This window comes from Chelonia mydas, chromosome 21 (genome assembly GCF_015237465.2).
Source record: "Chelonia mydas isolate rCheMyd1 chromosome 21, rCheMyd1.pri.v2, whole genome shotgun sequence".
In the NCBI taxonomy this organism is placed as follows: Eukaryota; Metazoa; Chordata; order Testudines; family Cheloniidae; genus Chelonia; species Chelonia mydas.
In genome coordinates, this window is record NC_051261.2 from 8,338,167 (window position 1) to 8,350,640 (window position 12,474).

At 54.9% G+C, this 12,474-nt stretch overlaps 1 protein-coding gene across 14 annotated transcripts in view; it reads right to left on the reverse strand.

The window, feature by feature from the left end:
* The window catches only part of ATP2B4 (ATPase plasma membrane Ca2+ transporting 4), a 102,899-nt gene that overhangs the window by 24,005 nt on the left and 66,420 nt on the right, over positions 1 to 12,474 (reverse strand). For all 14 annotated transcript variants that reach the window (XM_043533466.1, XM_043533465.1, XM_043533467.1 and 11 more), the window contains 8 exons: positions 10,776 to 10,811; positions 8,046 to 8,207; positions 7,157 to 7,371; positions 6,141 to 6,383; positions 5,233 to 5,474; positions 3,969 to 4,203; positions 1,473 to 1,652; positions 548 to 635 (listed from right to left, as the gene is read on the reverse strand). In XM_043533466.1, coding sequence (XP_043389401.1) covers positions 548 to 635; positions 1,473 to 1,652; positions 3,969 to 4,203; positions 5,233 to 5,474; positions 6,141 to 6,383; positions 7,157 to 7,371; positions 8,046 to 8,207; positions 10,776 to 10,811 — 1,401 coding nt within the window. The remainder of the gene's footprint in view (positions 1 to 547; positions 636 to 1,472; positions 1,653 to 3,968; positions 4,204 to 5,232; positions 5,475 to 6,140; positions 6,384 to 7,156; positions 7,372 to 8,045; positions 8,208 to 10,775; positions 10,812 to 12,474) is intronic.

Consider the following 12,474-nt stretch of genomic DNA (forward strand, 5'->3'; position numbering starts at 1 on the left):
AGATCGGCACAAAGTGGCAACGATATAACAGTGGCACGTCTTCTCTTAATGTGGACACCTGTCAGCCACTGAATATTGCAGGGCTGCCTCTCTCCTTGGGGACAGGCACTGTTTTTAAGACTCTCATCCAGTGTCTCTTCTGGCAGGGGTGCTGGAACTATTTGTAGGGGCAGGGGTGCTGAGAGCCATTGAACCAAACGGTCAACGCCGTAGAGGAAACCACTTCAAGCCAGGGGGTGCAGCCGTAACCCCAGCACCTCCAGTTCCAGCACCTATGGCAGAATCATACCACTGCTGATACTTTGCCTTTCCAGATCACCTTCCCCGCAAGGATCTCAGTCCTTAAGCCTTACTGCCCCCCAGGAAGATGATCAGCACCAATTAGCCTTGTTATACAGATGGGGAAAACATGTCAGGCACAAGGAATGATGGGGGAAAAAGCATCTTGCTCTAGGTCACAGTGAGTCAACGGCAGAGCTCGGAAAAGAACACAGGAGTCCTGGCTCCATGTTCCCTACCCTGTGGGTATTTGTGCAGGAGCCCTTACCTTTCACAAGCGTATGCTTATCCGTGGGGGAGGAACGGGCCAGAACTCGCAGCTTGGGCCAGACTTTATCCAGCTGCTCTTGCTCCACCTGCAGGACCAACCAAGAGAGAGACGTTGAGTCGGTCAAGGAGCGTGAAGCTGCCCCCGTGGGCCTGGCCAGGCAGGCGTTTGAAAACTAGAGCCGAGCGAATCATTGATCATTCGGTTCGCTGGCCGAAAAGAAAAAACTGAACAAACTATTCAGTGTGGGTCCAAAAGGTTTAGTTTAGTTTTCAGGTGTGGGGGGTTTTTACTAGCTCGATTTCAAAACAAGAAGTCAAAACAGTTCATTTAGCAAAAATATCCAATTAAAATAGTTCAGCTTTCCCCAAAAAGTTTTCCCCTTTGTTTCCCCCCCCCAGCTGAAGCGATAGGCAGAATTGGATCCAAACTCGTGAACAGTTTCTCAACCTGAAACTAGTTTATTCACTGAAAAATGCAGTCACTGAAAAATTTTGTCCAGCCCTATTGAGAGCCAAGGATCATTAGGTAGGGCAGGACGAGGAGCGAGGACTGGATGGTCCCTTCACCTCAACTTTACTGTTTCTCCCACGACAAGTCTGGAGCCCAGGCATCCTCCAGGGGTCACTGGCCCCTAGCCAAGCTGGCTAGAAGCCCCAGCTGATGCGAGCTGAGCAGGCAGCTCTCCATGACAGGCATTCGAAGCATTACAGACGCAGCGAGGTCCAGTTCAGTTTTGGTCCAAGAGGCCATGTATTATGGAGGTAGCCTCTTGCTCCTGCCTGTGCTGCACTTCCTGGTCTATGGTTCGGAGCTAACCGCACCCTTTGTCAGCAGGCTACGCTTCCGAAGATGCCTCTGGAGTCCATTGCCCAGGGCCCCGCGTGACTCATACAGAGGCAGGGTCCCTTATCTGTATTCCTACCTCTCCCTTCTCATTCCGGATGAGCCGGTTGAACTCCTTGCCCTCCAGGCACAGGAAGTCCTCCCCGGGCAGCAGGATGCCGCACTTGGTAGCGATGGCGCGGGCCGTGTTGATGTTGTCGCCTGTCACCATGCGGACGGTGATGCCAGCACGCTGGCACTTCAGGATGGCCTCTGGCACCTACGGGCGAGGTCAGAGAGAAACACTGTGGAACAGGGCCACCCGGGGGGGGTGGGGGTGGGGGCGCAAGTGGGGCAATTTGCCCCAGAAGAGTTTTCAGGGGCCCCCAGGGGAGTTTTCAGGGGCAGTTTGGCAGCGGGGGGTCCTTCAGCGCTGTTGAACACACCCGGAGTGAAGGACCCACTGCCACTTCTGCCGCTCCGGGTCTTTGGCGGCAGTGGGGGTCCTTCCGCTCCATGTCTTCGGCAAAGTGTCCCGAAGACCCGGAGCAGAAGGACCCCTGCCGCCGAAGACCCCAGGCTCCCTGAATCCTCTGGGCAGCCCTGCTGTGGAAAAGAGACAGATGGGGGAAGAGAGACGGACTGGAAAAAGAGGAGTGTGGGAAAAAACCCGTAGGGTCAGACAGACAGACTCAAGGAGCCCCACCTGGACAGTGTGAATGGAGGGCTGGGGTAACTGGCACAGAAAAGCTGGCATACAAGGGACATGCTAGCAGCTTTGGTGCAGCAGGAGGCCTCCCTGGGAAGGAGCGGCAGATGAAGGTAGGATTGCTGGAATCCTGGCCCAGCAGTCAGGAGAGGTTCAGGCATGGCAGCCAGCCAGGGCAAATTGAGGAGCAGCATCTGGGAAAGTTGGGTGCGTGAAGAGTCCATCCAGGGAGAAGGTCCAGGGGGATGAAGATCAAGGAGCCCAGGGTGGGCCTGAGATGTCTTGAGGGGGTTGGAGCAGGAGGTTGGTTCAAGTTTTGGTGAATTCAGGCCTCATTCAGTCCCAATGCACCGCTGGGCTGGGCCGGCCACCAACAACAGGATCATGCAGAGGGATGCTGCATAGGGTGGAAGGCCCAGGGCAGCCTGGAAGGAAGGCCACAGACAGAGGAATCCCCAAGAACCAGAGAGCAGGAAGGAGCAGAGTCTTACTTCTATGCCTTGTTCTCCAAGCCCATGGGGTGGTTGATTTGACACTGGCCCCCTGGCGTCAAGAACCAGGCAGCGGCTAACTCGAGGGCAGGGCAGAGAGCCTCCATCTTGCTCCACAGGAGCGGGGAGGCAGTGCATGGCAAGTCGGGTCTATGGAGCCCAGATGCTGGGCACTGGAGCCCCATCGTATGAGTCGTGCACAGGGGACTCAAGTTACTGAGAGTTTGACAGGAGCCAGCTCACTTCTAAGCTCTGTGTAGGAGGCACTGGCTGAGCGGTTCTGAACCAAGGAACTCGTTCTCTCCATGGCGCTAGAGGACAGCAGGTCTGTTCAGAGCCGTTCCTGGAACTGACTGCAGGGCTGTTCCTCTACTGCCCCCAGGGACACGTAACCTCATTGCCTCCTCCACGCGATGCCGCGGTGCTCAGGAACCTCCGGTGCCGAGGTACGGATGAGCAATCTAATCGAGATGCGGGACGTTTTATTTCTCCTGCTCTGCCGGATGGCACGTTGACAGCGGCCCGGCATCGCCGGCTGCAGCAGCACCACGTCGCTGCACTAAATAGGTTTCATCTCATACAGAACAAGCCTGAGCAGGGGGTAGGGCGTCCGTGTGAGGGGGGGGGCGGGGGGGGAACATTACTGAGAAATCAGCAAATTGAATCATGGCCTCCAGAGCCGGTGCAGACAGGGCATCTGTAATGCGATTCCCGAGCCCAGATACTTCAACGTCTAATTAGGGAAAGACAAGAGCAAGGCAGGCTCCAAAATGTAATAAAGAGGCAGGCATGGGACTGCTTATTGCGTTAGCCCAGCGGTCTGTCTGTTACCCCCCGGGCGAGCTGTGAGAAAGAACGGGGGAAGGAGCAGGTGGGCATCGCTGGGGAAAACAGGTTCCTGTAAACAGTACTCCCATCCTGGGGGGCAGCAAATCAGTTCCCCCCACCCCCCATTAACCTTTCACCTGTGGAACACTCCACCCGACTTCTCGGCAACACACCCTTCCCTTGAACATTGGCACTGGAGGGGCGCTCGTGCCCAGACACCTGGCTCAGACCAAGATGCCTTTGTGGGGATGTGCCTGGTATACAGGTGAGGAAGGGAGGGAAGCGCACACCCCAGGCACTTGGCGTGCTCTGCATAGTGGCACAGAGCGAGGGCGCCTCAGGAGCAGGCACCCCCACATCGCACAGGGACCGGGGGAGGCAATGCGTGGCACGCTGCCGGACATCTCTGTGGGGTGCTCGTGCCCCATCCACCTCTCTAAACGGGCACTCACAGCAGCAGCATACCGAGGGGCACAGAGCTCATGCCGCAGCAGGGTGGGGAAGGGACATGCAGCCAGCAAAGCAGCCAAACTGCCCGGGTTAAGGTGGCGAGAGGGCGTTGTGGTACCTCTGGCCGGACAGGGTCCTCTATGCCGACCACGGTGATACAGGCCAGGTCAGACACGATCTCGTTCTCGCTGTCCCAGTCAGGCTCGGCGTCGGCAGGGAAGTCGCGGAAGGCCAGACAGATGGTGCGCAGCCCTTGGCACGCCATCGGCTCAATCACCTTCTTCACCATCTCATCCCGGTCCTTCACCTTGAACACCCGCAAGTCCCCGTTCTTGTCCAGAATCTTTGTGCACCTGCACACGGCGGGAGGTTTCAGAAGTTAACGGAGAGATGGCTTGGCATCTGCCGACAAACTAGAGAGGCAAGACTCCCAGTCCCAACCACACAACAGAAGAGACGGTGCCACAGATTTAGCAAGCCCCTCTCGTCTGTCAGTTAGGCATGAACCCCAAGAGTTTGCAGGTGAGCCCACAGGAAGGGAAAAAAAGTTATATATACACATGAGGTGGATGCTTCCTTCCCTGAAACAGCCTAGATTCTCAGGGCTGCAGAGCTGGGCATGGAATCTCTGGAACACACTCCCTGCCAGATGTATGGCACGGCCTGGCTGCAGACACCAACGCAGCTTCTGCATGGCATTTTGGCTGCCAGGAGTGCAAAGGCAGCAGTAGAAGTGACAAAACAATTACTCAGCAAATGTGCCAAGCGCCCTCCAGACAGGTTCCGCTTGAGCCCTGATTAACAGATTGTATTTTATGCCAAGCAACTGAGGATGAAGCCACGGGGCTGTCCTGCATGGCACAATGCTCTTATAATGACCGCATGCAGGCTCAAAGATGGCAGAGAACCGCTCACTTCACTAGGTGCTATTTGAAGCTTTCCCAGAGGCAGTGTGGCCTAGTGAATAGTGCACTGGACCAGGACTTGGGAGACTATGGTTACCAAGCAGACTGGGAATAGAACCCATCAAGTTACATCTCTCTGGGCCTCAGTTTCCCAATCTGTAAAATGGAGATAATGATACTGATCTCCTTTGTAAAGCGCTCTGAGATCTACAGATGAAAAAAGTGTGTTATACAAGAACTAGGGATTATTCTTCTCTGTTCCGCAGATAACGTACATGTGTCTTTTTTCACAAGAGAGATTTAACAGATGTCCCCTCCCCACTGAAATCCCCACAATTCTGGGTTCATTCTGGGGAGGGCTCCCCAGACCATCAGTGGCCTGTGGAGCATAGCTGGAGAATTTGCATTCAGAAGCACCACCAGTGGCTCTAGCAGGGGACTGGCTTACTCAGCAACGTAGGAGGGAAGGGTAGTTACTTGCGTAGGATGATCTCCGAGGCTCCTTTGCTGTACATGCGGAAGCTGCCGTCCGGGTTTTTCAACACCGTGCTCATGGATTTGCGCACTGAGTTGAAGGTGTAGACCTTGTAGAGTTTCTCCTCTGGCACCTCGTTCCGAACTGCCTGGTAGTCTTGCTTCAAATCCAGGACGAAGCCCAGCAGGGAGCACTCTGTCTTGTTCCCCACTTGCCGCGGGAGGCCCCCTTCCTTTTCTGGTGGCTAAGAAGTTCCCAAAGGGGGGAAATAAAAGTCAATACAAATCTTCCCGGCCAGGCCCACTGAGGTGGGGGGAAAGGAGGGGAGGAGCTGGAAGTCTGATCTGCAGGGATATAATGGATGTTGACTTTTTAAAGATTGTGATCAGCAGGGTCCAGAGCGAACGTGTCAAGATGAAATGGGAGTAGATTCCCCTTCTTAGAGCCTTGGAGCCAGATCCTCAGCTAGTGCAAATCAAGATAGCGCCACTGAGGTCAACCCCAGCCCCGGAGAACTAAGAGGCATAAACCCCAGCTGAGGACCTGGCCCATTGTTTCAAACTCTCTGCATCACCACATCGATGTAAAGGCCCGTGCAAGGTGATGGAAAGTCACAGATTTAAGGGGAAAAATGGACCCCCGATCATCTAGTCCGACCTTCTGCATAACAGGGGCCATTAATTCCTATTTGAACTAGATCCTCTGACCAGCTGTGTGGAGGACACAAAGCATGCTAAGCTGCTCTTAACCCCTTGTTCATCAGGAAGTAAATCTTACACCCCATCGCTCATATCCTACCACAGCCCCATGCTTTTCCCTGTGCTGTTCCTTTGCATAGGTCGCCAGCCACCTGAGCTCTGGGAGGGGCTAGAAGCAGCGTTGTCAGAGTAGCAGGGGGAGGACAACTCACCAGGATCTTTGACGTGTAGGCTGAGTTGATGGCGACGCTATGGACGATGAGGTCCAAGACCTTGGACAGGATGGCTTCGGGGTCAGGGATCTGCCGATAATGGGTGTCGCCCACGTAGGCCTGCACCACGGTCATGCGGTTCATGGTGAGCGTGCCAGTCTTGTCCGAGCAGATGGCCGTAGCGTTGCCCATGGTCTCGCAGGCATCCAGGTGCCTCACCAGGTTGTTGTCCTTCATCATTTTCTGCAGCGGGGGGCAAGACAGGCCGTGAAAAGGATTAAGAGGCAGGTAGGCTTCTCCTCACCTGTGTCTTCACATGGCACACAGCCAGAGCTCACAGCCATGCTTCGCACCCCCCGGGAAGGCAGATCCTGGAGCCAAGGGCACTGGGAACACAGAGGAACGGGGAGGCCATGGCCTCTGCACTCGGCATCACCTCAGCGAGGGATGCCATTTCTGTAGGGCCAGCCCGACACCCCCACGCCCTCCCAGCTCCGCTCCGCGGCGCTCCGCTGGCTTGGCAGGAAGCGCTATTGCCACGTGTGTCCCTAGCAGTGCCAGGCCAGGCTCCTGGCTTACTTAGAACAAGGGGATGGGAGGGTTTGCCTGGGAGAGCAGGACACTGGGCAGGGGAGCAGCAGCGGAGTAAATGAGAATCCCTTTCCCCCGCCGGTGGCTAACGCGGCCCAGTGCCGGCCTCCCTGCACAACAGCTGGGAAAAACAGGCTTCTGCCCCCTCTGCTCCTGGCCTTCCCGTGGGGAGGAGAGCCACCTCCATCTGCACTCTGCCCCTCCAAAGCCCCCCTAGCCATCGTGAACATAGCATCCCCACCTCCAAATATGCACAGCTCCCTCTATGCGCCTTGGTGAAGATGGGAACCCACTACTGTCCTCTGCACAACACTTCCCCCGCCCCAGGGGGGGAAGTTGAGGGGAACAACCTGTTGAGGGGAACAACCCCTCCCCTTCTGGTGAACACGGTCACCCCAACATTCCCCGCCCGGATGCGGCCTCACCTTGACCGAGTAGGCCAGAGAGATGGTGACAGCCAGGGGCAGGCCCTCAGGCACGGCCACCACCAGCACGGTGACGCCAATGATGAAGAACTTGACGAAGTACTGGATGTAGATGGGGGTGCACTCCGCCAGCCAGGGCCTCTGCTGCACCCCAAAGGTGTCGATCACAAAGTACAGCACCAGGATGACCACTGTGATGGCTGACATGATCAGTCCTAGGGAAGGAGACAGGTGAGAGGCCAGCGAGACCTGTCGCGACGCCCACACCCCTAGGCTGGGGATCGAGATGGGAAAGCCGCTCTGACAAGAGTGTCTTGGAGCTCTGCTCCCCGAGGCTTGAACCCTGGGGGCTCTTTGCCTGGGCGTCCATCCACACCTAAGCCTGCCCCAGCATTCCAAAGTGTTCACAGCAGGGTCTCTGATCCCATAGACTCCCCGGGCCGGACTAGCTGAGGGGCTGCTGGTGAAGACGGAGGTTCGTTAGCAGAGCTACGTGGAGACCTAGGACTGGACTAGGGCAGGGGAGAGCTGGAGTTCAGGATTGAGGGGCGTGAGCAAATCTCTGAGCATGGAATGCCAGAGGGGACTGGAGGTCAGGACCGAGGTACATTAGCAGAGATGGGCCTGGGGGTACTGTTGGGATGAAGGGGCGTCAGCAAAGCTGAGTGTGGGGGATCCAAGGCTGGAATAGCAGGACGTGCTGCAGGTTAGGACTGAGGGGAACCAGCACAGGGACCTTCTCACACCATGCCAGTCTCTAGCCCGCGCTATCTGTCCCTCACGGTCACCACCAACACATCTAGTGGAACATCCTGCCACTACAACTTCACTGGGGAGCAGACCAGCGTGAAGCTGTCTGAGAGTGGAGATCCACCTCATCCATGCTCACCTGCCTTCCCAATCTGCACTGCCAGGCGGGTGAGCTTCCCTTGCAGCACCGATTTCTCCTTCTTCGGGACCTTCACCTTCTTCTTCTCCTTCTCCTCATTCTCCACCCCTTCCTGGCTCTTCAGGGGCTGGATCTCCAGGGCCACGCCATCCTGAGTTTTAGCTACACCCCGGGGGCAAAAGAGAGACAGTGGGTGAGTGGGAGAGGCCGTGAGGTAAAGCTTTTGACGCCATTGGACAGAGATGGTGGAGAGAGAGAAAAAAAAACAAAAAACCTAGAGCAAAAAAAAAAAAAAAAAAAGACTCCCCTGGCCCACACAGGCAAACGCTAAGGTTAAAGCCTACACAGTCCCAGGGAGCCTGCCCCACAGGGCAAGTGCCTGGAACAGCTCATGGGATCATCTCTCATTTGCCTCCCTGCCCCCAACCCCACTTCCCAGGTAAGGGAAAAACATCTCTACTTGATTACACCGGAGGAGGCAGGACAGCCTTACTAGGGCATGGGGCTAAGACTCCCGGGTTCTATTCCCAGCTCCGCCAGTGGCCCTGAGATTGTGTGGTTTTGGGCAAGAGTCCCTTCACTGCCTTGTGCCTCAGTTTATCCATCTGTAAAATGCAGCTCGTGATACTTACCTTACAGGGTTGTGTTAGGAGACTTAATTCACTAAGTGTTTGTAAAGCCCTTTGAATACAGGCTCATCAGAATGGCCAGCCTGGATCGGATTACAGGATAATCCAGGATCCTCTCGCCTACAGTGGCCAGCAGCACAAGCTACTTCGGAGGAAGGTGCAGGAACACCTACAGTAGGGCATTATGGAATACATTAAGGTTTCCTCCTAACCCCCACTGGAGGCTGCTTTATGCCCTGAAGCATGACTGTTTAGATCCCTTCCAAAACGCTCGGTCATCTTTAATCCTAAATTTTATAACTCCAGGTAATTATCCAGATGCATGTCCTGTACTTTCTGGAATCCTGCTAAGCACTGAGCCTTGAGGAGACAGTGGCAATGAGTTCCGCAAGCTAACTTCCCACTACGTGTAACAGTATTTCCTTTCCTTAGCTCCCCTGTTCTACACATGTGCCATGGATGAGCTCTTTAATGCCTTCATGGAAGCTCAGTGGGAGTCACTTTACGCAGACAGCATTTGAGGGGGTGGAATGGAGGGGAGGGAAAGTTAAGGATTGGGGGTGGAGACTGACTCACTAAAGGTGGAGGAGTGAACCGGCTTCTTTACCTTCAGCCCTCTGATCCAGCCCAAAAATTTCTTTAGGATCCTTAAGACATAAAAAGGCCAGATCCTCAGCTCATGCAGCCGGATATAGCTCCCCCCATGTCAATAGAGCTATGCTGGCCTACACTTGAGTATTTGAACCCAAAGAACACCAACGAAAACAAGAAGTCGGGGTGGGGGGACCATGAAGACAAGTAGAAAACCCCACAAAAATAATGGAAGTTATTTACTTCATCTCAGTTCTTGGTCTTGGGTTTAAAAAAAAAGCCAAACAACCCAATCAAAAAAGCAGTGGTTCACATACAGATCCAACTCTGGCTGTTTCAGAGCAGATTCCCCTTTCTAGCCTCCACCACCAAAGTGTTATGGATTCAGAAGAACTCACAGTTGCTCCAAAATGGTGACCTCCCTGATTAGGACTTTCAGACAGGACAGAAATGGGGGTAGGTGAGGAGACAACAAAAACAAAAATCCAGAACACCCACAAACCCAAAACAACGCGACATGTCAGATTGGAAGGAAGGAAAGAAACGTAAACTGCCGAGAGAGAGAGAGAGAGAGAGGGTGGAGAAACAGACAGGTGCAGAAATGGGCTTCCTCTACACAGCCTGGAAAGAACACTGTGAGAAACATACTGGAGGAGTAGACGCTCACTTTGATTCAAAAAGGCCATGAGAAGAACAGGGTGTAACAGTTTCACAGGCCAAACCCACCACTGATCCGGGTCCAAACTTGGGGGAGGGGGGCAGCACTTCATGCTCGGACTTAAAACCCCATCCCCACCACCCCATTTGCTGCAGAGCGCTCTCCTCACTCGATTCCACGTCCCCATTCATCCTGGCCCGACGGAGGGAGGAATCGCTAGCTGCTGCGCTGTGGAAGAATCCCAAGTGGTCAATTTTCTGCTGGTACAAGGCAGCGGTGGAAACTGACAGCCCAGAACTATCTGGGGCAGATTTGGTCCCAACGGTCTATTTCTAGGCTGATGTTAAACCTCCCTGAACAATGGGGCTTCCCCCACTTCCACTCTCCCACCTTCCTTGACCCACAGATCTTGATGTGCTGCTGTCTGTCTACCCCAGACCTTCCTTCGGAAGAGGCCAGGCCACCTCATGGGGCACAAAGAACCATCATCCCCCCTCACAGCACCAATGGTGGGGAAAAAAAAAACAACCCCAAAAATAAAAAAAACAGACAACCCAAATCCTTCGATCAGAACCCCAGGCTGACAGCAGAGGGTGCTGCGACTCCAGCGGCACAGACCTGGGGTTTGAGGCTGGCCCCTAGTTGGACAGGATGGCTCGGGGAGGGGGCACGGGGGATCAGGGGTAAAGGAAGCGTGGAGGTTAGCACTGTGGGGACTGTTACACCCTCTTCCGGGACAACAAGGCGAGATTCCCGCTGCAGCGGCGAAGAGCACAGACTCATGGGAAGAAGGAAGGAGGAATGCTTGGTAGTTAGTGTGGTGCTGGTTCAAAGGATGGAGAGGCTGGTTACCTTTGTTGCGATTTTCAGGGGCTCCTGCTTTTTTACCTGTTCAGACAAAGAGAAAAAGGGTGGAGTGCTGAGCACATGGTTCTCGACATTAACGTCCCTGCGGGCAGGAAAACACCCTGGGTGCTCTCTACGCTGGCACTCGCATGGCAGGAATCCCACACAGCTGCTGGGCTCCACGTAACTGGCCAGGACTCAGGAGATCAAAGATGCCTCCCACCCATAAAAACCAATGGGGATTTCTCCTGCCAGGTCTCAGCCCTCCTCTCCCTGCTGCTGGGAGGAGCATTTAGCCACAGGGCAAGGGAAGTCTCTGCCCGAGGAAGGCTGGTCTCGTGGGTAAGGCACTGCGGTAGGACTCAGGAGCTCTGGGCTCAGCTCCCTGCTCTGCCACAGACTGTGTGTGACCTTGGGCAAGTCACTTCCATCTCCCTGTGCCTCAATTTCCAATCTGAAATGGAGAAAATACTTCACTTCTTCCACCTGTGGTCTCATCTCTTTAGCGTATGAGCTTGTCATGAGTGGGGCTGTGTGTGTTTGTACAGCACCTAATGCAAAGGGAACCCGATCTCAGCCGGGGCAGAACTTCAGGCCAGCCCAAGAGGGACCATCGTGATCGTCTAGTCGGACCTGCAGAATGCCGGCCAGAGTTCCGCACGCTGATCTCTGCATCAAGCCTGTAATTCCTGTTTGAGCTGGAGCAGTTTTTAGACAGACAACCCACCCAGATTACTACAATAGCAGTAACAATGTCTTAGACGTAGCATGGAAGCTCTTGGGGGCAGGAACAGTCTTTGTTCTGTGAATGCTCAGCACCGACCACAATGGGGCCCTGATTTAGGACTATGGCCCCTGGGCGCTACTGTGATACAAACAAGCAGCAGCAGCCAAGAGCTGTTGGGAACAAATCCGCATTGCAGGACTGAGGGGCTTTGCCCGATGGGTCTAAAGTTGGACTATTTATCCAGACCACCCCCCGCCCAGTGATGTGGAGAGGCATGGGCCCTGGGACACAGCACCCTCGGCCCACCCGTCCCCTGCTTTCAACACCTGGGGATGGCACTCCAGTACAGGATGTCAAGCCAGGCTTAACCGGCCAGCAAACGCTACAGCCCGGGGACGGGGGAAATGCCAAGTGACATTTACGAAGCAGAATAAATAAGTTGGGCACCACTTCCTGAGACAGAGGGAACCGCTTCAAAAGCGAGACCAAAGGCTACTCCCTGAGTAAGAGGGGCGACTCCCCAGAGGTGGGAGACACAGGATTGCCTGGCTAGCGGGAGAGGAGACGAACGGCTGCCTCTCCACTCACTCTGCCTCATCCTCCTTAATCCTTCTGACAAGCACTGTCCATGAGCAGCGGTTCTGTAGGGAGACGGCAGAGCGCCCATCATCTGGTCCCTTTTACTAATCCCCGGATGCTTTGCCAAAGCGGATCGACAGCACCAACGCCTGTTCTGCGGACTGGGAGCGAGGGAGTATTGGGCTGCTTTGATAAGCCACATACCTTCTGCCACTTACACCCTGGCCTCTACCAGGGAGCAAGGAAGCACCCCAGAGGCTTTCAGAAGCTGGAATCCTCAGCGAGCGTACATTGGTGTTGATCCATGGACTCCCATAGACCTAAACTGATTTACACCAGCTGAGGGTCTGACTCCCTGTCTGGTTTCTGTTTGGCAGCGAAGCCCAGGGAGCTCAAGCG